Below are 26,193 nucleotides of genomic sequence, written 5' to 3'. Positions count from 1 at the left end.
AATGTGGAGAAAATTTCCCCTCCGCGTGGACGTTGACCGAGTGAGGGTTCGGCCTGGAAAATTGGCCCAAACTTTCGCTAGTGCAGGTTGGACTTGAAGTTGAGGGCGTCGATTTGTGCTTTTTTTTATTCAACTCTTAAACTGGCAGTTATTTTGAGGATTTGATCAGTTTGAGGGCTCTGTTAGATATGCTCTAACTACCTAGGTCCTGAAAAACATTAGGAGTAGAGATAGATCTGAGTCGCGCCACCGCACCTTTCTGCCTCGACGCCGGTGACTCTCACGTACTGGCGGCGCCGTGACGCTGGAAAGTTTAGCGAACTCCACACATCCAAACAGACGTTGATCCATCGACCCGAACCAAGTACCAACACCGAGAGCTCGGTGAGATGATGTCACTGAAGCCCTCTGCATCCGCCGCCGCCGAAGGCTGCAGGATTGCCTCAACCCCTCGCTCCGCGCTGACGGCGAGGTGAGTTTTTGGCTTCATCCCTAACCCTATTTTCTCAATCTGCTCAAACCTGATTCGGCAAAACACGAGATCTCGCAGCTGGATTTGCGTTTATGCGTAGTTCTATTTTTAATGGCTTAACCAGGTTCGCGAGGCGATATTTGGTTGGAAGAGGCTATCAGTGGTTAATTTGCGATGGATTTTGTTCCCCGTTTGTTTTGCTAGCTTCAGTCTGCGCTATTCATTATGCATCTCCTTAGGTTATGGGATAGTAGCGAGTTTACTAGATCCAGCTTCTGCCTACGCGTGCTACCTCTCGCGTGCTCGGGATTAGGATTTGGAATGGGACTATTTTTCTGCAGCCGACCGTGTAGGCTGCTATGGATCCTGTAGAGAGTCGAGGCAAATCGAACAATCTGACCAGTAGATACACTTACCATATGCTTGTAGCTGCTGTGGTATACAAAAATATGGTGGTTTGTATGTATGCTCACCTTCACTTTTTACTGATTGATTCTTCTTTCTTCATCAGATTTATATGTACGGTTGCTTTTGGTGCTTGGATTAGTTGCTATGAGAATAGATGGAGTTCAGACATCATGGCAAAATTTTGAAATCTTCAGTTAGAATTTGATTGACCAAATAATCATGATTGGTTGTTCTTGTGCAGGTCAACACCATTGCAAGTAATTAATATTTTGGGAAACTTCGTTAGAATTTGGTCTGTGTATTCGTTGTATAGCCACTTGTCCAGTACTGGGGATTCAATAGTTGGCTTTATCTTCAGTTGCCTTGTACCAGCTTCTGTCATCTTCTTAATCTTACAGAAGCCTTGGAAAGGTCGGCCTTTGCCCAACTCACAGGTTTGTGTACATATTCTTTTATTCGAGATTATGTCATATGAGAACATATCTACAATTACAACCCATGTATGTGTTACTAGATTCCCGAATAATATGAGCATTGGATGGTAAAGAGATGGACACGGTGGCGAGTGGTCAACCTCTACCTCTAGGGTGGTCCGATCTTCATTAATTGGAGGAGGAGGATGGATGAACACGAAGAACATGAAGGATAAACACGACAAATAAGAGGATAACTAGCATAGCCTCCTTGGCATAACACCCAACAAACAACACACACAAATATGCAGATACTGGGCAAAATGTAGGGGTGCGCCTGATCTTCACAAATTGGAGACGCATGTGAGGAAAGCACAAGCAAACAAGAGCAAAACACACTACAAGGAAAAGATTCACACCCAGTCTACCTTCTCTTAACCAAAAGTCTAACATAGGAGGTACATCTTGATCCAAACACCACAAACAAAATGGGAAACCAAAAGATAGTTCATCTCAATGAGGTCTTGTATTCCTAGAGTAATCTTCTCCACAGTGAAGGTCTTGAAGTCCAATGGAGTCTTCTCCACAAGAGGGAGGCCTTTTCCTTGTACATTTCGGCAACGCCTTGTCCACTTCTTCTCAAGCGCCTTGTTCCATGGTGTGGTTCTTCCCCGATGCTTCTTCGGCGTCATTGTCGTTGTACCTAAGCACACAATGTTCTGGATTAAGGTAGTAACCTTGTCTTATTCAAATGCATAGGGAGCTCATAGAGGAGCGAAGTCACTTCGGTTTGGATGGCGCACACGTGCTCTATTCATAGGTCCACTTGGGCTTGCCGGTGAGTCCATGGCTCCACATCACAAATGGTGAGGGGTAAGCTCTAGGGTGGCTTGATCTTCATAGGAGGGAAGAACGTGAAGAACAAGAGGGTAACTACCGTAGCCTTCCCGACATAACACCCAACCAACAACATGCACAAGTATGCAAGAGATTGGAAGGGGAAACCCAAGGCATCAAACTCTTGCGTCGGTCTTTCCAAACTATATGGAATGAGCATGTTTTCTCACAAACACAAGGGAAAGCAAGAGCATAGCTGGAGTGATACGGGGCAAACCACAGGGGTGGGGTGGCCCAATCTTCACAAATTGGAGGTGGATTTGAGGATAAACACAGAAAATAAGGGGAATCACTAGCAATCAGAATAGGGGAACAAGGGAAAGATACTCAAGCCAGCGTACGCATCTCACATCCACGAATCAATACAAGAGGTGCACTTGGATCCAACAACGTCCAAAGTAAAAGAAGTAACAAAGAAAGATAGTTCATCCCCAATCCTAAGATATGAAGGTCTTGATATTCCAAGAGGAATCTTCTCCACTTGGTGGTCTTGTGCTCCTCGGAGTCTTCACCTCTCAAGGTGACCTTGGTTCTCCATGGAGGAGCCTCTCCTCAAGGGAGATCTCACAAAGGGGGTAAGTCAACAAAGCTCTTGTCTATTCTTATCTTTGCTAACCATAGAGAGGTTGGGATGGGGCATGTATACTCTCCCACAAAGGGGTAAGCTGGGAAAGGAGAAATACATGGGCGGTGGACCAAAACCTGCGGGCATACAATTGCCCGGAGGCTCTGGCCGCTAGGTCGAGCATGAGTCCATTTGGCGTGGTCGGTTGGTGGGGTCGCTGCTCCAGGGCCTGAATGTTCTGGGTGATTGCTTGGAGGCTTTGACTGCTCGGTGAAGGCATGTAGCCTGGAGGCTCCGGGCCTCTTCGGGCGCTTCAGCTTAAGGCCGGAGTGTCCGGGAAGGGGGGGGGGAGAGGTGGTCTCTCGGTGTTCTCGGCTAGGGCCTGGAGGCTTCGGGCCATTCTGGTCGTAGGCTCAGTCTTACAGAGTCACTTTGCCCTCTTCGTGCGCTTCTTCCTCTGCTTCCATATCTCACAGATGGTGTAGAAGGTCTCTTGGTGTTCTCGGCTACGACCTGGAGGCTCTGGGCCATTCTGGTCGTAGGCTCTGGCTAACTGGCTGAGCCACTTTCCCCTCTTTGTGCGCTTCTTCCTTTGCTTCCATGCTTCTCTCGCGGATGGTATATACGCTCTCTTGTGCAAGACCTCTTCCGTTGCACATACGTCGTTCGGCTCAAACATAAAGGTGCAAAGGGGACGAGTGTCAAGTAATATACCATCCTCGAAAATAGTGGATAGACAGATTCACTTTGTCTGTATGATGTGCTTGTCTCTTGATGATGGCCGCTTTCCATGGCGATGTCAGTAGGGTGCCCCAAACCATGGAGATCCCCCCCCCCCCTATCCGAGGATACGGAGGTACTCCATGAAGCCTTCACCTAGAGCGATGGTCTTGTTCTCCATGAGGAGCCATCATCTCGAGGGTGGCCTTGGACATCTTCTCACGTACAAAGGACAAGATTTACCTTTGTATGTGTGATGCGCGTGTCCCTTGAGGATGAGCACTTGCTATGGTGATGTCCGTAGGATGCCCCACATCATGGATATTCTTCCCCCATCCACGGATATGGGGATACTCAGTTGAGTCTTCACCTATAGAGGTGACCTTGTCCTCCATGAGGAGCCATCACCACGAGGGTGGCCTTGGACATCTTCTCTACAAGGTAGAGGTTTTGAACTCCATGGTAGTCTTCTCGTTCCCACAAAAGGAAGGGTAAAGGAGTTTAGCTCTCTTAAATCTTTAGTCTATGCTTAGCTAACCCTAGAGAAGAGGTGGGAGAGGAGTTTATATAGTTCGTCCCACGAAGGGTCAAGTTGGGGGCAAAAAGGGGAAAGGTATACATGGGCATTTTGCCTCTCACTACACATAGGCAGACAGGCCCATAGATCCAGGGGCTCGGAGTTCTGAGGGGATACCCCGGAGATCTGGGGTGTCCAGAGACGTAAGGTGGGAGTGTCAAATAGTATGCCATCATCGAGAGAACCAAGTAGACAAGTGTAAAAGAGAAGATGCACCTTTGTAATCATGGTACGTGTGTCATTTGGTGATGAAGCTCTTGACATGTTTTGCCCATGGTTCGCCCAGTATGACAAGGTCTGTTGGCTGCGAAACAGAACCTTGTAATTTACAAAAGATCAACCCGCACTAGTGTAAGTGTACTATTCTTATTGTCCGAGAATATTTTTGCAGGCCCTATATGAATTGTAGCACTAGATATGTTGTCTGCTGCGATTTCTGTATTTTATTCAGTATTTCTTTTTGCATGGTGTATTTCAGATTGTTCCTACAGTTGTCAATGGCGGAGTTCTGGCATTATACTTCGTGTTGTGGGCTAAAGGACTCCTTGCTTGCAGACCACTAGTGTAAGTGTACTATTCTTTGAGCACAATTATATGTTGTATAATGTAAGAGTGACTTCTGTCTACTCACCGAATTTCCCCACCTATTTCTTTCTGCGCTCCAGTCCACTAACCAAATTTCTCTCTAAATTTGACTCACCTACGTTCATTTGATTTCTGTATCTACTATTATGCAAACCATACTTTGAACCAAGGGCTTATTGGTCAAACAAGAAAATGAAATGATTTTTTTTTCTAGAACACGCAGGAGAGCTGCGTATCATTCCATTATGATAGAGAAAAGTACAGAGAGGGGGGCAGGAAGCACACAGCACACCCACACACCCTGAAGAAACTAGAAAAGAAATGCCACACAAACAGAAACACACGATTGGCACGCCCAGGGGTGGACCAAGAGTCCATGGTGAGCGACCTAAAGAACAAGCTTACAGAGTCCCCGGGCACCAGCTGAACACCGCAGCACACTCATTTGTCACCGCCTGTAAAACCAAGAAGACACAACGGGCTAGCTCCATTAAACACACAATCATTCTAATGCTTCCAAATCTCCCAAGCGCCTAAGATGATGAGAGAATTAAGCCCTTTCTGGAATTCCTTAGGGACTTCTCTGCTAGCACTAAACCACCAGTTCGAGAAGCGAACTGCAGTAAGCTGGGGCGCATGGGCAGCCAAGCAGAATTGACGTCCAAACCTGCCGAGCCAAAACGCAAGACACAAGGATGTGTTGGATTGACTCTTCCGCCTGATCACAAAGAGGGCAGGCCGCAGGGTGCGGCACTCCTCTCCTGGCAAGGCGATAAGCGGTCCAGCAACGGTTATTAACGGCAAGCCAAATAAAAAAAATTAAAACCCAAAGGAGCCCAGCTTTTCCAAACACTTTTCCAAGGCGCAAATCTGATAGACCCGAGGAGGAAAGCATTGTAAGCAGACTTGCTGGAATATGAACCCGACTGTGTGAGCCGCCATCGATGCTGGTCAGGAATTTCTTGTTGAAGGATCAGACCATCCACCAAGTCCCAAATATGCAAGTATTCAATTAGGGCTTGTACAGTGAGAGCTCCTTAGGGCTTGTACAGTGAGAGCTCCTTTAATGTCCGCAACCCATCTGCGATTCTTCAAAGCTTGTGCAACAGTCCGATGCTTGACAGCTCTTTTAGAGATCAACTTGAATAGGTTTGGAGCCAACTCAGCAGTTGTTCTACCCTGCAACCAGTGATCAGACCAGAACATGGTGTTCTGTTCATGCCAATAAAAGTCTCCACAGCAACACGGAACAGCGCTTCAGCGTTTTGTGGGGCCTGGATGGGTAATCCAGCACATGGCCATGAGGCGTCTGTTTTCTGCAGCCACAACCATTGGATTCGGTGAGCCCACCATTAGCCTTATCATGGCCTTTCCAAGGAAAGCCCCATCAGTGGCTTTAAACACCCATTTTGGCAGATCCAAAGCAATCACAAGGTAGATGGGATAGAGGTGAGCACCATAAGAACAGTAATGAGATGACCAGCACGGTTCATGAGGGATGCTTTCCAGCTTGGGAGACCATTTGCCACTTTGTCAATAAGTGGGAGTAGCTCAGCCTTAGAGGGCTTCCGAATAGCAAGTGGAAGGCCAAGGTAGGTGCAAGGAAACTTTTTGATTTCACATGGCAATGTGCTGGAAATAATTTCCAAGTCCTCATCCTTGCACTGAATTTTGATTTCACACGCCCTAGCCAACACTAACCAAGGATACCCCGTAGTCGAAAGTTGTTTCTACTACAAGTCTGATACTGATACCAATTGTTTTTTTTTGGCGGGAAGTCTGATACCAATTGTTAGAACTACTAGGTTATCTCGCCAGGATTCTCTCACTGTTTTTGTCACACATGCACACAGGGAACTAGTATGAGGCTCATTATTACAAACAGGCCGACTATGCCACCATTTGCTGACTTGCCAAGCTAAGACAGCTCAGTGCAAGCTGGTCCTACTGCTGTCTATCTACAGCTCAAAGTCAAACCTGACTTCCCTTACTGCTGATGGCTACTATAGTGCTAGCTCGATGGATGCATGTCTATAGGGCTAGCTGCTCCTCCTTGCCTGTCTAGGTCCTACTGCTGTCTATCTACAGCTCAAAGTCAAATCAGACTTCCCTTACTGCTGATAGCTACTATAGTGCTAGCTGAAGAGTATGGATGCATGTCTATAGTGCTAGCTGCTGCTTCTTGTCGACGTGCAAGCCTAATGCATAGCTAGCTAATTTTGCATGCCCATTATACAACATCCACATAGCTAATCATGACAAGAATAACAGTAACAGATCCGACATATAGTAAACCTTGCCAGATGGGTAGCTGAGGACAAAAGTTGGCATGATTGCATCTGGAGGAGTTTGCACTTAAACTTCCCTATGAATTAATCCATTTCCAGACATTTTAATCTTGTGATCGGGATTTTATCAAAAACTGAAACACCATGCAAGTATTTTGTGTCGCTTTTACCATGCAAATATTAATATTAATACAAGTGCTTTGCTAGTTCTTTTTACCTAAGCTGCATTTTCTTTTGCTTATTGAGCCTAGTGCTCTGCTGGCAGAGTACGCAGGTGCACTTCTTGGAGTTCTCTCTGCTGCTTTATATGGAAGGAAAGTTAATATATGGAAAAAGGTTAGTTGATAGCATTTAATATAATTCAGTTTTGCTGATTTTGTTTTTGTTGTGTTTCGTTACTGATCATAAGTTGTGCATAACTAAAGGGTTGTTTGGATACTGAGATTATAGAGAATCAGATTCCCTTAAATGGAAGGGGAGCCTTGGCGCAGTGGTAAAGCTGCTGCCTTTTGGCCATGAGGTCACGGGTTCAAGTCCTGGAAACAGCCTCTTGCAGAAATGTAGGGAAAGGATGTGTACAATAGACCCAAAGTGGTCGGACCCTTCCCCGGACCCTGCGCAAGCGGGAGTTACATGCACCAGGCTGCCCTTTTAGATTTCCTTAAACACAATTTCTGTTATACCACCTAGAAACTTGTTTGGCTTATCTAACTAAATTGTGGATATGTATAGCTGGGTTTTACAAAGGCCCCAAATCCCAACTTTTGGAAAAATGACCAATAGATGTTTTTCTATAAACCAGTTTTGTGAACGGCGCATGATCAAATGTCCTCATGCATCATGGTGAGCTCAGCCCGAGTGACAAAAGCTCGACGGAGTCGCCGCTGTCGATCTCAGTCAAGCACTAGAAGCAGGTTGTCATGCTCAGGGCATGGTGGACGTGAACTCAGGCCGCATTGTTGCCGGCGCCGTCCCGTCCTCCAGCTCCGCCTTGTACCCCGTCGCCTCGTCAACGCGGCCCTTGTTCTCGCCGTCATGGCACCTGTGAACAAAGCGAGGGTGGGCAGGACGAGAGAGAGTGCAGCATGATCGCCCCGGCAGACGCGACGATCCAGGATGAGACAGAGCAACGGGATTCTCCCGGCAGCCATGATGATAACCACGACTCAGAGAACCATGTTTACTTGCACCGGTGAAATGACGCTGCTGGCAGTGGATAGAGAAAGATGGTTGAGGTTTCTGGCAAGACACTGTTTTGTGCCATCGAGCGAGCGCCGCGCCATCGAGCGAGCAGCGGCGCGAGAGCCAAGATGGCATGTGCTGTGCATGGACGCCATGAGCTCGAGCCACAACACCCAGTATGCATGGATTTCTTTTTCCCATGGAAACAAATAACTCCATAATTGTCTTTCTCTTCTATTTTTCATCCAAACAAGGAATTACACATCCCTACCTTAACAGAAAACTAACTAAAACCGACTTTCCTAAAAATCCTCCAAATGCCTGTTTTCTAATATCTTATCGGTAATTTTGTGTATCCAAACAACCACTAAGTCACCAAGCATCTGGTAGTAATCCCTGGTTGGATTAATTACTACTTCCTTCGTCCCAAATTGCTTGTTTTAAATTTGTCTAGATACATATGCATGCAACACTAAACGTGTGTAGATACATCCCTATCTAGACAAATTTGAGACAAGTAATTCGGGACGGAGGTAATACATACATGACACTTGGCTTAGATCATTGTCTAATGACTGCTATTGTTATTCATATGGAGGAGGTTACTTTTATGCAACGTGACACTGTTATCTGTTTGGGAAATAAGTCGTAAATGCTGATAAGCACACACAAATACCACATCTGTCATCTTTAGTCCATACTTTGGTTGAAAGTTATGTTAGCACAAACCTACATATTACTGTGCATGCATGTGTGCATGGAAAGTGCCACAAAAGCTAAAAGGCAAGTTCTATAGGATGGCGGTTCGACCCGCAGTGTTCTATGGCACCGAGTGTTGGCCGACTAAAAGACAACATGTTCAACAGTTAGGTGTGGTAGAGATGCGCATGTTGAAATGGATGTGTGGCCACACGAGGAAGGATCGAGTCCGGAATGATGATACGAGATAGAGTTGGGGTAGCACCAATTGAAGAGAAGCTTGTCCAACATCGTTTGAGATGGTTTGGGCATATTCAGCGCAGGCCTCCAGAAGCTCTAGTGCATAGCGGAAGGCTAAAGCGTGCGGATAATGTCAAGAGAGGTCGTGGTAGACTTAATTTGACATGGGAGGAGTCCGTAAAGAGAGATCTGAAGGATTGAAGAATCATCAAAGAACTAGCCACGGACAGGGGTGCATGGAAGCTTGCTATCCATGTGCCAGAGCCATGAGTTGGTCGCGAGATCTTGTGGGTTTCACCTCTAGCTTACGCCAACTTGTTTGGGACTAAAGGCTTTGTTGTTGCTGCTGCATGTGTGCATGGACATTCACAGGATCGTAAACTTGTCTTTTCTTGGCCTCCTGTGTGGAATATCACTTCTGCAGTTATAATTAGACTACTGGATATGCATATCTGGCCACACAAGGATCGGGTCCAGAATTATGATATACGCGATAGAGTTGGGGTAGCACCAATTGAAGAGAAGCTTCCCCAACATCGTCTGAGATAGTTTTGGCATATGCAACGCAGGCCTCCAGAAGCTCCGGTGCATAGGAAGGAAAAGCATGCTGATAATGTGATGAGGAACAACAAAGAGAAGTAAAATAGAAGTAAAAATCATATATGACTATTTCTAGATACTTCTACTCCAGTGTTGTATTTCTTTATTTTCTTAGCTTTAGCTACTGTTTTCTAGAGTCTTCTAGCCATGAGTAGTATGCTAAACCTGAAGTAATTTTTCTATAGTGTTCTATGTATAAGTAGAAGTTGAGGTGTGAAAGTTTCCCACAGCCTATAAATAGAGGTCTTCACCTCTAATTTGTAAGCAAACTATGTACGCCCACTACCTATAAATAGTGAGGATCTTGCTCTCTAGGAGTTCTGGATTGAACTCCCGTTGCCATGTTGGCCAACATTCACCTCTAGAGCGCTATGTAGCACAACACATTGAAGTAGTTCCTTCAACTCTAGTGCTTTGCACTTTGTAGCAGCAAGGTACAATTGCTCCTCCACAACCTTGTGTTGCTTCAGGTGGTACCAGTGCTCCGTTGATCCAAAGTAGTTCTTGGTGTCCTCTTTGAGAGTGAGCTGCAAGCAATGAAGCAACTGGATAATAGGATGGATGTTGCAGAACAACTGATCAAAGCACTGCGTGAAGATCTTACCCGGAGATTGGATCAGTTGGTTGAGATGATAAGAAATGGTGTTCCCCCTGCAGCCAATGAAAGAAAATTCATCAAAGGATGAAGAAGATGTTAAACAGGGAGCAAGACTACCACAACAACATGCAGTTCATCGTATTTTAAGAAGGCCAATTTATGTTGAAGCTTCCGAAGGTGAAGAATATGATGATGCCCTTGAAGAACCGGTCTCTATGCATATCGGAGAGTACCCAACTGTACATATGCAAGGGATATGTACAAGGTAAAAGCTGAGATCCCAAATTTTAATGGGAATGTTGATATTGAATGATGCCTTGATTGGTTATACTAGCAAAAGAGCCCGTGCGTTGCAACGGGAATAAAGTAAATTTCAAAATTCATGTGATATTGAGGAGTTTATCTGTCGTGGTGAAATATTGAGCTATATCTCTCAGTCCGTTAAATTCTTCATTGTCTTAATATGAATTCATATTTTATACTTGCCCACTTCAAAGATAAGATGGTCAGTTAGAAAATAAAGAGTTTACAATGATTGATGCTCTTTTGTTAACATTGTCGTCAACAGTAGGAGCAAGCCGACTGCATCAACGCAGCCATGCTTCCCTTTGACACCAACATCACAGCCTCAAGGAGGACCAGTATTGGAGCATGCAAAGCCAGGGGAGAGATGGTACGATAGAGGGGAGTAGCCACATGAACGTGGGGTATGGAATGACTAAGGACATGGTCACATGCTTCTCTCTCCCCTCTCTCCATAGCCGACGTGTGGAGCGAACAATACGTGGCCCCTCCTTCACCCAGTTCAAGCAAGATGCACCGTCGTCTTACTCTTTCAACTCTCCATCCCTCCCTCCCTCCTCTGTATTTCACACCAACGGCACTGGTAACATATAGAGTGGAAGAATATATTGACGGGAGAAACAAATCCTCATATGCGCTTAGCAACTTATTCTATTATGTTACCATTTCTCCTCCGTGTCACCATCGCCAATGATGCTTATATTGTCCATCCGTTCACGACTAACATGATCAATTTAAAGTGATGTGCTTGTGATCATACTATGGCATAACGCTCGTGCGTCGCTATAGAGTAAACACTGAACAATGGGTCCTCTTCCTCGTGCGATGGTGAAGGGTGCCACCGTGCCAGCAGGTCTAGCATGGCCGACTTCTGCTAGGCGGCACATGCTTTGTCGAGCACCTTAAAATCATGAGGCCCTCCTCGTTGATTTGGCGTATATAGTAAAACATGTCATTGATGCAACTGGGGCACCACCGATCCACCGGTCACCTCGGCAAAGGAAACATATTGTTGACTGGGAGCAAATAATAATAAGAAACATATAAATCAAAATAGCTACCTTTTTTACGCGATGAGAATTTTACTTACCTTTTTTGCGAAAAGAGAATTTTTCTTACCTTTGCTTTTCTAGGCAGGTCTATCAATTAATGCATGGCCGTTGTATGTTTTACATGAGTCAGTAGTATTGGATTTTTTTTCTTGAATTTGCATGCAGGTTTACCAGCTATGCACGGCTGTTGTGCATGTTTGACAGTCCCTAGACGCAGGTAGTATGATCTCGCGCAGCTCATCAGCAACAGCCGCCGCCGCCCCCTGTTGCCTGCCTTGCGTCGTCGGAGCTACAGCGGCGCCATGGCCACGGCCACGTAGCTGGCCGACCTGGAACACAATTCATGTATAGCCCACTGTTTCTCGCCTCACTGATCCTTCAGATGTTAATTTCCATCTCCTTCCTTGTGTGACAACATTCTAAGATTTTTGTTTCCATGTCTCTCCCATTGGCCCATATTATATTTCCACATCCTTCCTTTTTCCTCATATATGAGAATTTATGCCCTCTTTATAACTTTCCTTCCTGGACCATATCGAAATTGATTCCCTCTTTTATGACTTTTCTTTCTGTCCGTTGATTCTTCAGGAGGCTAATTGACATCAAATTATAAGCGTATATAAGTTGTTCTGATGCAGTATACGCAAGCGAGGTGGGACTATTTAATAAGTTAAGAAATAGTCTTTTCTATAAACAACAATGATGTAACTCAGATGGATTTGGGCTTTGTGTTAGTATCTCAGGTGGGGAGTTCGATCCACCACGCCAGCTCCTATTTTTGCCTTCTCAGATCGGACGGGTCTGATGGGCCGCAGCCCAGGCGCGCCGAGACCCAATGCAGCGACCAAGTGTAAGTTCGTAAATAGATTTTTGGACCATTAGAAATTTAGTACCACCTCGTATAAGTTTTAAAATTCAAAGTAAAAGCGTAAAATCACGGGAAGAAAGCACATTGTGACGGTGAACCCACGGAGTCAATCCGTGCTTTATTATTAGGGAGAGATGAAATGGAGACTTTCTTTGAGGTCATGGAGATTCTGGAAGATTGTAGAGTTTCTTTGGTCGCGTATAAACTGAAAGGAGGAGCCGGTGCATGGGGGCATCACCTTCAAGAAGAACGCATGCTGAGAGGAGGACCTCATGTGAGAAATTGGCGACAAATGAAGAGTATTTTGAAATGGTGATTTTTGCCCATTGATTATGACAAGATCCTATTTATCCAATTTTAAAATTGTGCTCAAGGAAATAGGATCGTTTCAGATTACGTGGTGGAGTTTCTAAGGTTACAAGTGAGGCGATACCTTATCGAAGTTGAAGATCAACAGGTTGCGAGGTACATCCATGGTCTCAATGATTCTATTCAAGATCGATTGTTGATGCAGCAAATCTGGTCCATTGATCAAGCACAAGATCTAGTCTTAACGGCCGAGAGGTTTGTGAGGACAAGAAAGAAGGCAAGGCTAAGGCAAATGAAGGCCCAAAATGCTATAAATGTGAAGTGGGACATATATCCAGCGGTTGCTCATTGAGGAAATTTGTTAACACAACTATCCATGGTCTTTAAGACGACGAGGAAGAATACAAATCTAAGGATATGGAGAGACAAGAGGTTTGTTAAGAAGAAGGTGAAGAGGTGGTATGCGTGATTTAGCGTCTTCTATGTTCCAAACCACAACCTGGCGACAAACAACGGAAGAAAATGTTTGAGAGCAAATGCACGGTGAATGGCAAGGTATGAAAATTAGTGATTGATAGTTCCAGCTACGAGAATCTTATCTCCTAGAATTTTATGAACCATTTAAAGCTTGAAACACATGACCATCCAAATCCCTACACTATTGGGTGCATCAAGAAAGGAGTGAATACGAGGATCACCTAGCCAATGCAACCTGTCACTTTTTCTGGGCAAGTATTATCGCTCAAATGTGTTATGCGATGTGGTCGATATGGATGCCAACCATGTTCTTAAGAGACCTTGGCAATTTGATGTGGATACTACACACAAGAGGAAGGAAAAATCTTACTCTTTCATTTGGAACAAGAAAAAGATCGTTACTCTACTAACGAAACTAATGGTAATACCTCTAAGGAGGAGAGGAAAAGTATGTTAACTATCTCCCACACCTCTAATGAGTTTATGGAAAATTTGAAGGAGCTAGATTTGTGTGCTGCACTTGTTGTAAAAGGAGAAGAGCACCTGACTGTTGAAATTCCAACTAAGGTATGTGGCTTATTAGCTGAATTCATAACATACTTGAGAGCACAAGGTCTACCACCGATGAGATGAATTCAACATAGAATTGATTTAATTCTAGGAGCAAGTTTTCCTAATCTTACACACAACCGAATGAGCCCAAAAGAGCATGAAATATTAAAGGAGAAAGCGGAGGAATTGATGCAAAAGGGACACATTCGAGAAAGCATTAGCCCATGTGTTGTACCAGCCCTGCTCACGCCAAAGGAAGATGGATCTTGGTGCATGTGTGTGGATAGTAGAGCCATCAACAAGATCACCATAAGGTACATATTTCCTATTCCCGTCTAGATGACATGTTGGATCAGCTTAATGGAGCAAGAGTGTTCACAAAGCTAGATTTAAATTCACATCAAACCCGGGGATGAATGGAAAACCGCCTTCAAGACAAAGGAAGGGTTGTTTGAATGGCTAGTCATGCCATTTGGACTCTCAAATGCATCAAGTACCTTCATGCACTTGATGAATCAAGTCTTTAGGCCCTTCTTATCCCACTTTGTTGTGGTTTATTTTGATGACATCTTGATCTATAGTAAGGATGAGGATGAACAATTTGATCACACTCGAAAGGTGGTAGGAGTACTAAAGGAAAATGGCCTCTATGTCAACTTGAAGAATTGTGTTGTCCTACAAACACAACTTCTCCTAGGATTTGTCTCAACTTGTGAGGACATTCGTGTTGATGATTCTAAGGTTGAAGCAATCCGAGAATGGCCAACTCGGAAGACGATTTTCGAGGTAAGAAGTTTTCATGGCCTTGCAACCTTTTATAGGCGATTTATGAAGAATTGCAGCATTATCATGGCACCAATTACAGAGAGTTTGAAGAAAGGGAAGTTCTAGTGGACAAAAGCTGTTGTAGGCATTAGGGCTGTTTTATCTCAAGGAAGGCCATCGCTTTGTTCAGTGAGAAGTTAAGTGAAGCAGTGTAGAAATGGAGTACTTACCAGCAAGAATTGTATGCCGTTTTCAGAGTTTTAGAAACTTGGGAAGTCTATTTGCTGCCTAAAGAGTTTATCGTTTACACTGACCATCAATCCAAGCATTTTATAAATCAAAAGCACGTTGATCGTATGCTAGCAAGATGTGCAGCATATCGGAGATGTTTATATTTAACTACATTGTGCATAAATCTGGAGCTAACAATCGAGTAGCCGATCTTTGAGTCGTCGTGCATATCTCTTGACTTCTTTTGAGGCTGAACTTCCATGCATGGCTCAAATAAAGGAGTTGTATGAGGATGATGAAGACTTTGACCATCTTTGGGTAAAGCATGTTAGGGGCTAACCATTAGGTGATGACTATTTGGTGCAAGATGGCTATCTCTTCAAAAATGATTGTTTGTGCATCCCAAGAAGTCCTCTACGTGACAAACTGATTAGAGAGCTCCATTCAAGTGATCTCAGTGGCCATGTTGGACGCAACAAGACTATCGCTAACCTGGAAGCTCGTTGCTTTTGCCCACAACTAAAGAGAGATGCTAGAAAGTTTGTTCAACGGTATCCCATATTTCAAACCTGCAAAGGCCAAGTCCAAAATCCAGGGTTATACATGCCTTTGTCTGTTCCTATTGCTCCATGGGAGGGCATCTCTATGGACTTCGTGCTGGGTTTGCCAAGAATAAGATGAGGGAGTGATGTTGTGTTTGTAGTCGTGGATGGATTCTCTAAAATGGCTCATTTCATTTCATGTCGCAAGACAACTGATGCTCATCATGTGGCAAACATATTCTTTCGCGAAGTGGTCAGACTTCATGTCGTTCCAAGGCCCATCGTCTTAGACTGTCATAGCAAGTTTCTTGCTGCATTTTGGCCCACTTTGTGGAAACAATTTAACACTTGATTAAAATTTTCTAGCACTCCGCCTATGTTGTCTCAACATAGCCGGTCCCAAGCCCTGGTAAAGGAGGGTTGTGATAGGCTTGGGGAGCCAATGTAAAAACTCAGCCACTCTTATGAAGATGAAACCCAAAAGATTTTCGTTGGGGCGTAACCCTTTCAGCGGCGCGCCACATCGAAACCCGGGTGTGGTGGCAAATGGGCAAGGGCCGGGCCGTCACCCTCCAGGTGGTGCGCCGTAACTTGATCCGAATACGGTGGCAAGTGAGCGAGGATCGGGTCGTCGCATCCTTAGTGGCGCCCAGATGTAGTGGTAAATGAGCAAGGGTCTTCGCATTTGACTCGACGAGTGCGAAGGGTAAGGAAGCTAGCCGAGCCTAGGAGGATTCACTTAGGTGCTGGAACGTAGGGTCTCTGACAGGGAAGCTTCGGGAGCTAGTGGATGCAGCGGTGAGGAGAGGTGTTGATATCCTTTGCGTCCAAGAAACCAAATGGAGAGGATAGAAGGTGAAGGAGGTGGAGGATACCGGCTTCAAACTGTGGTCCACAGGGACAACTGCAAACAGAAATGGCGTAGGCATCTTGATCAACAAGAGCCTCACGTATGGAGTGGTAGATGTCAAAAGACGTGGGGACCGGATTATCCTGGTCAAGCTGGTAGTTGAGGACTTGGTTCTCAATGTTATTAGTGCGTATGCCCCGCAAGTAGGCCACAATGAGAGCACCAAAAGGGAGTACTAAGAAGGCCTGGAAGACATGGTTAGGAGTGTACCGATTGGTAAGAAGCTCTTCATAGGAGGAGACCTCAATGCCCACGTGGATACATCTAACACAGGTTTCGAAGGGGTGCATGGGGGCTTTGGCTATGGCACCAGGAATCAAAAAGGAGAAGATGTCTTAAGCTTTGCTCTAGCCTACGACATCATTGTAGCTAACACCCTCATTAGAAAGAGAGTCACATCTGGTGACTTTTAGTAGTGGTCGACACTCTATTCAGATTGATTTCATCCTCTTGAGAAGAGAAGATAGACGTGCGTGCCTAGACTGTAAGGTGATACCTGGAGAGAGTGTTGTACCCCAGCATAAGTTGGTGGTTGCTGACTTCTGCTTTCGGATTCGTGTCTAGCGGGATAAGCGTGCCAAATTCGCTAGAACGAAGTGGTGGAAGCTCAAGGGGGAGGTAACTCAGGCGTTCAAGGAGAGGGTCATTAAGGAGGGCCCTTGGGAAGAAGGAGGAGATGCAGACAATGTGTGGATGAAGATGGCGACTTGCATTCGTAAGGTGGTCTCGGAGGAGTTTGGAGTGTCCAGGGGAAGGAGAAGCGAAGATAAGGATACCTGGTGATGGAATGATGATGTCCAGAAGGCGATTAAAGAGAAGAAAAATTGCTTCAGACGCCTATACTTGGATAAGGAGTGCAGACAATATAGAGAAGTATAAGATGGCGAAGAAGGCCGCAAAGCGAGCTGTTAGTGAAGCAAGGGGTCGGGCATATGAGGACCTCTACCAATATTTAGGCACGAAAGAAGGCGGAAGGGACATTTATAAGATGGCCAAGATCCGAGAGAGGAAGACAAGGGATATTGGCCAAGTCAAATGCATCAAGGACGGAGCAGGCCAACTCTTGGTGAAGGATGAGGAGATTAAGCATAGATGGCAGGAGTATTTTGACAAGCTGTTCAATGGGGAGAATGAGAGTTCTACCATTGAACTGGACGACTCCTTTGATGAGACCAGCATGCGTTTTTTGCGGCGAATTCAGGAGTCTGAGGTTAAGGAGGCTTTAAAAAGGATGAAAGGAGGCAAGGCGATGGGCCCTGATTGTATCCCCATTGAGGTGTGGAAAGGTCTCGCGGTTATAGCGATAGTATGGCTAACCAAGCTTTTCAACCTTATTTTTCGGGCAAACAAGATGTCAGAAGAATGGAGATGGAGTATATTAGTACCAATCTTCAAGAATGAGGGGGATGTTCAGAGTTATACTAATTACCGTGGAATTAAGCTGACCAGCCATATAATGAAGCTATGGAAGAGAGTCATTAAGCACCGCTTAAGAAGAATGACAAGCGTGACCAAAAATCAGTTTGGTTTCATGCCTGGGAGGTCGACCATGGAAGCCATTTTCTTGGTACGACAACTTATGGAGAGATATAGGGAGCAAAAGGACTTGCATATGGTGTTCATTGACTTGGAGAAGTCATATGATAAGATACTGTGGAATGTCATGTGGTGGGCCTTGGAGAAACACAAAGTCCCAGCAAAGTACATTACCTTCATTAAGGACATGTACGATAATGTGGTGACAAGTGTTCGAACAAGTGATGTCGACACTGATGACTTCCCGATTAAGATAGGACTACATTAGGGGTCAGCTTTGATCCCTTATCTTTTTGCATTGGTGATGGATGAGGTCACAAGGGATATACACGGAGATATCCCATGATGTATGCTCTTTGTCGATGATGTGATGCTAGTTGACGATAGTCGGACGGGGGTAAATAGGAAGTTAGAGTTATGAAGACAAACGTTGGAAATGATAGGGTTTAGGCTTAGTAGAACTAAAACCGAGTACATGATGTGCGGTTTCAGTACTACTAGGCGTGAGGAGGAGGAGGTTAGCCTTGATGGCCAGGTGGTACCTCAGAAGGACACCTTTCGATATTTGGGGTCCATGCTGCAGGAGGATGGGGGTATTGATGAAGATGTGAACCATCGAATCGAAGTGGGAGGGATAAAGTGGTGCCAAGCTTCTGACATTCTCTATGACAAGAGAGTGCCACAAAAGCTAAAAGGAAAGTTTTACAGGACGACGGTTCGACCCGCAATGTTGTATGGTGCTGAGTATTGGCTGACTAAAAGGTGACATGTTCAACAGTTAGGTGTGGCGGAGATGCGTATGTTGAGATGGATGTATGGCCACACGAGGAAGGATCGAGTCTGGAATGATGATATACGAGATAAAGTTGGGGTAGCACCAATTGAAGAGAAGTTTGTCCAACATCGTCTGAGATGGTTTGGGCATATTCAGCGCAGGCCTCCAGAAGCTCCAGTGCATAACGGACGGCTAAAGCGTGCGGAGAATGTCAAGAGAGGGCGGGGTAGATCGAATTTGACATGGGAGTCCGTTAAGAGAGACTTGAAAGACTGGAGTATCACCAAAGAGTTAGATATGGATAGGGGTGCGTGGAAGCTTGCTATCCATGTGCCAGAGCCATGAGTTGGTTGCGAGATCTTATGAATTTCACCTCTAGCCTATCCCAACTTGTTTGAGACTAAAAGCTTTGTTGTTGTTGTTGTTTGCTCATCCACAAACAGAAGTCCTGAACAAAATTTTGGGTAATCTGTTTCGTTGGCATTTTTGGAGAAAGAAAGGGACAATAGGATTTGACTTTATCTCTTGCAGAGTTCTCATACAATAACTCCAAGCATGGACCTGTTAAGCTTCATCCGCTACCCAATGCAACCAAAAGTCCGGACTGATGAAAAGGATCAAGGCAATCCACATATACACTTCAACAAGATCCACATGAAGGAGTCATTTTTTTATTGTCTACATGAAAGTTTCAACAATATGATGAACCTGGTGAAGGTATCATCAAAGGGAAACTTAAAATCAGCATTGTCCTTTATTGATAATTGCACCGAATTATTTGAAGAAATTAGTGGTGTTTTGATAGCACAAAATTAGAAATATAAACATCTTGTTAACTGTAAAGAAGGCTGAAATCATTCCAAGTTAGTGAGGCGATGGTTTACCTCCGGAAAGAAAGACCGCCTTTAGGTATTAAAGAGAAGCTTAGGCAGCAAAGGTATGGGCGCTTCTCTATTATGAGGAAGATATATAATAATCCTTATGTGATATATCTTCCAAGCGAGATGGGTATATCCAACAGATTCAATATTTCGGACTTGACTCTCTACCACCCTGAAAAAGCGCTCTACGAAGATAACTCTAATAAGGTGACCAGAGGAGAATGATGAGGAACAATGGAGAAGTAAAAAAAAAATCAGAAGTGACTACTTTTGGATACTTCTACTCCAGTCTAGTATTTCTTTATTTTCTTCGCTTTAGTACTTTTTTCTATAGTCTTGTAGCTATGAGTAATATGCTAAATCTTAAGTAATGTTTCCTGTAGTGTTCTAGGTATAAGTATAAGTTGAGGTGTGAAGGCTTTCGAAAGCTTATAGATAGAGGTCTTCTATGTACGCCCATTACCTATAACTAGCAAATTTGCCCGTGCGTTGCAACAGGAGAAGAAAACATCACTAGACCCTAATATAGTAAGCATGACTCAAATCATCCCCCTCACAGGCCGATGCCTTCCATTTCAACACGGCAGCCCACTCATATTGTTGGTTACCCCTCCTCTCTCTTCTTTAATTGCAATTAATGACAATATATTAAAAGCTAAAGTAATAATTAGAAATACATCATGATATGCAAAAGTTAAGAAGCTTATGAAAACAAATAAATAATTGATTGATTCCAAATTATAGTTCACTTCAAAAATAGAAAAATCAACTAAGCATGAAGAATCATATTTATCTAACAATGGAAATAGGTAAACACTTGTGCTACTGGGATCTAACTAAATGATAACAAAACATTAACATACTCTAAAATTCTAAAAAGGAATATACTGGTTTGTTGAAAAAATGTGTATTTTGTGGCAACGGGAGCAGCAACTTAGAGACTTAAAAACCCGGTGAGAGACAAATCGGTTGCATGAATATAGATGTCGAGACTCAAGTCAAATCTATAATAGCATGTCCCTTTTCATTGCGATCAATAATACGACCATATGCAGTTGTCAAATAGTTTGAAGATTTAAGATGAAGATTACATATCCTATTTGCGATCCACATAACAGTATTACGCTATATTATTTTTTCTCATGTATTTATTGTCACAATTGATTGAGATTGGAAGACTTATGGATCATTTGTCATGCAAAAGAACAATAAAACTTAAGGCATGGGTGCATAAATTTCAGATAAATGAATGAAATTCTGTTCAGTAAATAAATTCAAACATTGGAAATTCATCCATGCCTGATCCATGGCGAGATCCAAGTAGTAGCCCGGCCTCCAATTATGTGCCTCCATGTGATACGGTAGTGCATTTCTGCAACCAATTGGAACCCGACTCGTATGTAAAACAGTAAAAGTCATCAGGCTCGCAGCCAGCCTGTACCTGCATTGCACACACGCACACCAATTTAAATCTAGCTAGATCCAGCGCCGCAAGAAACATTGTATTGCTAAAAATTGGTAATGGTGAGCTTGTACTTGTGGTGGCGGAAGGAGTAACCAGCCCAGCCTAACGTAGTACCAACCGACATGACAGAGCGAGAGATCAAGAGGAACGCCGTGGCTGAAATTTGAAACGCTAGGGTATCCGTCTTCAATCAGAAGCCATCTGTTTGAGCCCGCTCTGACTCTGCCTTCGCCCTCATCGCCGCCATGGTGGACTTGGGTGACCACTGCAGGTGCTACCATGTCGGTGACCAGCTTGGCGGCTTCTAAGGAAAAGAATAACCAAGCAGGGGAGGGCATAGCAAAGGATGTGGGCGGGACGTGTGGGCGATGCTATCGACCACCAGCAACAAGCCGCATGTAACCATTGCTTTTGGGTGCGTAATCCCATCATACAAACTCGAACCTGTCACCGGTGGCAGCGCTAAAGTGTTGTCATCAGAGGCGGCGGCCCGCGAGTTTCACTGGAATATTGTAAGCGTTGTCGGGTTCCACATGATCGATTAGCTAGCCGCGCTCCGCTTGCCGCACAACGCCATCTACTCGGAAGGGCGGTGTGTGTATCATTCGAGACGTTGTAAAGCATGGTGGACATGGATCATGGAGGCCAGCGACAGCAGTTGTGCAGGCAGGAGTGGAAGCATCAAGCAGGATGGCCGCTGAGCGGAAGAGACGGATGCATAGGAATTGCACGAGGTGGACGGGTTCATTTGGAGCTCGGTAGCAATGGAGAAGCGAAGTCCTGTGACGACCTAGGGGCGACGACCTGCTCGACCAGGAGGTTACGGTCCGGCCGCAAGGGCCCACCTTCGTCACACATGGGGCAAGCTCTCCATCGACGTAGGCTCGGGCCGCACCATCTCGCTCACCCGCCCATAGCAGAACAGATGCATCACGAACGACGACATGCCACACAATCTCCGTGACCGACTCCTGCATCCGCGACATGCTCTCCTCCTCGCCACCATCCTCGATCATGGCCACCAATAGCCCCACCTCCCGCTTGAGCTCTAGACCTTGTGTCGACAAAACCTACGCCGGGCCACACCCCCATACGGCTACTGCAGCCCGTACGAGGCGCCATCGATCTAACCCGCGCAACCTGTTGACCGAAACCGAGTGGTTCACGTTGGAATATTGTATATGGGGTGAAAAACTAATCAAGCAGGTTTTACATTTTTCCCGAGGAGCGATGTGGCTTGGACCACAGAGGAGAAGCGGATGAAAAAAAAATACTTGATCAATCTAGCTTTTTTTTGAGGAACTGAGATCAATATAGCTTTTTTTAGGGGAGAGATCGATCAAGTTTTTTCTAGGGGTGAGATCGATCACGAGTCAAGAACAATCGGTTGAGTTCACATATGTGCCAGATCGATCTAGTTCACATGGGCCACGGGCTTGCCTGATCTCAGCCCTTATCGGTTTCACGAGGGTCAGATCAGGCAAGCCCATGGCCCATCGATCGAGCCGATCAACTCGATCGATCGCTAAGTACATATCTAAAATTTATGTAGATCTATTTTTAAATCTCAGCCGTCAATCTTTGTTGTTACACAAAATCAACGGAAATAAAGGGATGGCGGAAGGAGAACCATGAAAGCCTCCTTTTAATATTAGGTATAGGTAGAGTTTGGTGTTCTTATCTAAGATCTTGGAGTAGATCTTGTGCTCTAGAGCGATATCTAGCGCAGCAAGTTGAAGTAGTTCCTTAAACTCTAGTCCTGCACACTTTGTAGCAACAAGGTGGAGTTGCTCCTCCACAACCTTGTGCTGCTTCATAATGTCAAGAGAGGTTAGGCTAGACCAAACTTGATATGGAAGTCCGTAAGGACCTTGTGCTGCTTCATAACGTCAAGAGAGGTTAGGGTAGACCAACTTGATATGGGAGGAGTCCGTAAGGAGAGACTTGAAGGACTGCAATATCACCAAAGAACTAGCCATGGACAGTGGTGCATGGAAGTTAGCTATCCACATGTCAGAACCATGACTAGGTTTCGAGATCTTATGGGTTTTCACCCAACTTGTTTGGGACTGAAAGGCTTTGTTGTTGTGTTGGTTGTTGTTGTGTAATTAGATTACTGGATGAATAATAACTGTTGAATACCTTCTCTGAATTTGCTAAAACAATTATGTTTCCCTGGCTTTGTAGATTGGAGGACTCGCTGCTATGCTGCTAGCATACTATCTGTTATCAAATGGTTGGGCTACAAGAACAAATTCACCACTATGTATCCTGTTGGAATAATCTTATCTGAAATCACAGTCTGCAAGAGTATACATTTTTTCCAAGTGCAAACCTTCTCCCAGGTTTAACACAGTAGGTATTTCTGATATATAATAGACTCCTGCAAATGGTGTTGGAATCCTTGACTTCATACAGATAGCTTTGGAAGTGAACCACTGGAGAAGGCTACAGAAACTACCGGGATGAAGGAAATGGTTCTGCCAATTAGTGCTGGAATTTTATCAGCTTTGAGGAGAGTATTGGCTCGGCGAGTCTCTCTCAAGGTACTCTAAATTACAGTAACCTTCTATCATGAATGATTAATACCTTCCATTTATCTTCTTTACTTTATGCTTACACAAGATTTGTATGAATTGACAACTGCCATCATTTTATTCCTCTGCAGAATCAACTCAAAAGGCGACTTCATGCGATAACTGTTGCTTCTGCTACATGTTTTCTTTTTCCATTTGCAATGTGGGATACAATTCTAGTGAGTGCACATTGATTATGCTCATACTTACTATGGTTCCATACTTTTTCATTTGATTTGTAGCAAGAGCTGTTTTGTTGATGGCAGGGTTCAACATCTGACAGCATAGTTAAAATGCAACTTCCAAGCTGGGCATATTTGAGTACTGTTTTGTTCGGAATGGTGCTTATATTCTATGTTGATAATGTTGCTGAGGAAAGGTAAGTCTTTTCTCAAAAAAAGGGAAGCTAATTTTGATTTGAACCTACATTTAATATCTGTACAAATTCTTCCGTGAGTTGTTTTACTGTTCCGTATTCAGCATACATAGTTATTGTATTGATTTTAATCGTTTATATCAACCCTACAAAGTATATTATTGACTACTTGTTATCCCTTGAATATCTTCATGAGTAACCCATATAAAAGTAACATTCAGTAGTACAGAAACACGTCTAGATGTAGCTAATTAGTGGCGCAGGGTCAAGACGGCACGTCATTGGTAGCGTCCGAGAAAAAGGGAGTGCCACTGTTATTACACCAATTCTGGTGTGCCACTGGGATAGCACGCCGCTGGTACAACAACAACAAAGCCTTTAGTCCCAAACAAGTTGGGGTAGGCTAGAGGTGAAACCCATAAGATCTCACGACCAACTCATGGCTCTGGCACATGGATAGCAAGCTTCCATGCACCCCTGTCCATAGCTAGTTCTTTGGTGATACTCCAATCCTTCAGGTCTCTCTTAACGGACTCCTACCAGCGGCGTGCTATCCCAGTGGCACACCAGAATTGGTGTAATAACAGTGGCACTCCCTTTTTCTCGGACGCTACCAATGGCGTACCGTCTTGACCCGGTGCCACTAATTAGCTACATCTATACATGTTCTGTACTACTGAATGCCACTAATTAGCACGCCGTTGGTATTGCCCCAAATATCAATGGCGTGCAGGAAAGATCGAATGCTACTGGGGACCCGCATGTCAATTGGAGGGGCGGAAAGATGACATCAGATTTATTAGTGGCGTCGAGCGCTACTACTAGATAAGCCATTAGTGGCGTGCTTGCTCAACGTTCAGTCCCAGCGCCACTAATAACCACTTACCAGTAGGGATGGCAGTTTTGCCCATGGGTATGGGTACCCGCGGGTACCCTACCCGAAAATAATGGATATGGGCAAGACTTGAAGAGATTTTCTACCCACGGGTAATGGGTACCCATACTCGCAAAATATATGGGTAGGGCATGGGTAAGAAATTGTGCCCATGGGTAACCCAATGGATACCCATAAAGAATTAATAAATGAAAATAACTCCTATAACATGTGGGGTTAACATCCAACTCATATGGTCCAACCCTAAATCTTGTATTCCTTAAACAAGTCATAGCTCATAGGCTCATAATCACCTGCTCGCCACTCCTCATATGTCCTATGTGACTCCTCAAAAAGATGAAATATCGACTCTTCGCTACCAGACTCTTGTCGAACACTCGATCCAGCGATCCCCAATTCCCACCACCGCCTTCCACTACGTCGGCCTTCCACCAACCGCTGCTCATACTCCCCTGATGCCTTCAAGAGGCCACCCACTGGAGGAGGCCACATACGTGCTATACTACTCTACCATGATCACTTGAATTTTGAACTCATTTCTCTACCTCTTAAAAATTTGAATGCTATATATTGTACCCAATGGATACCCATTGGGTATAGGATACCCGACGGGTATGGCATGGGTGTCAATTTATACCCATGGGTATTGAAGTGGGTGGGTATAAAAAGTTTCTATGGGTATGGGTTTGGGTAGAAGGAGGTTGTACCCACCCATACCCTACCCATTGCCATCCCTACTTACCAGTGGCGTCCGGGTTGCGCCACTAATGACGTTATCTGAATGCCGCTAGTAGGCTTTCTTCAACTTCTACTACCAGTGATTTCCTTTTCCTTGATGCTTGGTGGTGTTTCTGGCATTTGTGTTTTCTAAGCATAAGAGATGCATACCTGGTAGGTACGTTCTATTTGCTTCATCATCTAATATTTACTTGATTGTTATTCACTGTCTAGCAGCTTGCATCTGGTCTTTTCTTCTCCAAGGCACTTAGTGGTTTCAACAGGTTGCATCATTATTTTGGAGATATTATACAAAATGGATTTCTCCCTTCCTGGTTTGCTGCTTTGTTCTGTGATTTTGGGATTTGGTGAGTTTTGAGGTCTCATCTTTTTCTTGTTCATTATTACTGAACTCTACATTTGCTTTCAGAACTATACTATGCAAACTATACCTCATTAGCCTGTCCGTTTTGAGAATAGTCAATTCTTTAACTGCAAATTAGTCACCAAAATGTTATGATGTCTTCATTCTTCTATTTTATTTAGTGAGATAAAAAAATGTTGTCCATTTGTAGGTATTTTGGAAGCAACCTCCTTGGACCGATCCAAAAAAAGGCCATTGGAGGCACATGAACCGTCAAATGGATCACTTCACAATCAGTTGCGGATTTCAGAACTTCCAATGTAGAATGAGGATTTTTTTTTGTGTGCGCGCGCGC

The 26,193-nt window shown here is 44.5% G+C and overlaps 1 protein-coding gene across 1 annotated transcript; it reads left to right on the top strand.

Annotated features, from left to right (window-relative positions):
- The first annotated feature begins 201 nt into the window (after nucleotides 1-201).
- On the top strand, nucleotides 202-26,187 carry LOC119354135. Its single transcript, XM_037620847.1, has 10 exons — nucleotides 202-472; nucleotides 1,122-1,314; nucleotides 4,531-4,616; nucleotides 7,177-7,261; nucleotides 23,098-23,176; nucleotides 23,329-23,456; nucleotides 23,579-23,665; nucleotides 23,753-23,865; nucleotides 25,712-25,842; nucleotides 26,050-26,187. Exons 1-10 carry the CDS (start codon nucleotides 390-392, stop codon nucleotides 26,160-26,162), a joined length of 1,098 nt encoding a protein of 365 aa, XP_037476744.1. The 5' UTR covers nucleotides 202-389; the 3' UTR covers nucleotides 26,163-26,187.
- Nucleotides 26,188-26,193: the final 6 nt, after the last annotated feature.

Source organism: Triticum dicoccoides, chromosome 2A (assembly GCF_002162155.2).
Source record: "Triticum dicoccoides isolate Atlit2015 ecotype Zavitan chromosome 2A, WEW_v2.0, whole genome shotgun sequence".
Classification (NCBI taxonomy): Eukaryota; Viridiplantae; Streptophyta; class Magnoliopsida; order Poales; family Poaceae; genus Triticum; species Triticum dicoccoides.
This window is presented reverse-complemented; position numbering and strand designations above follow the sequence as displayed.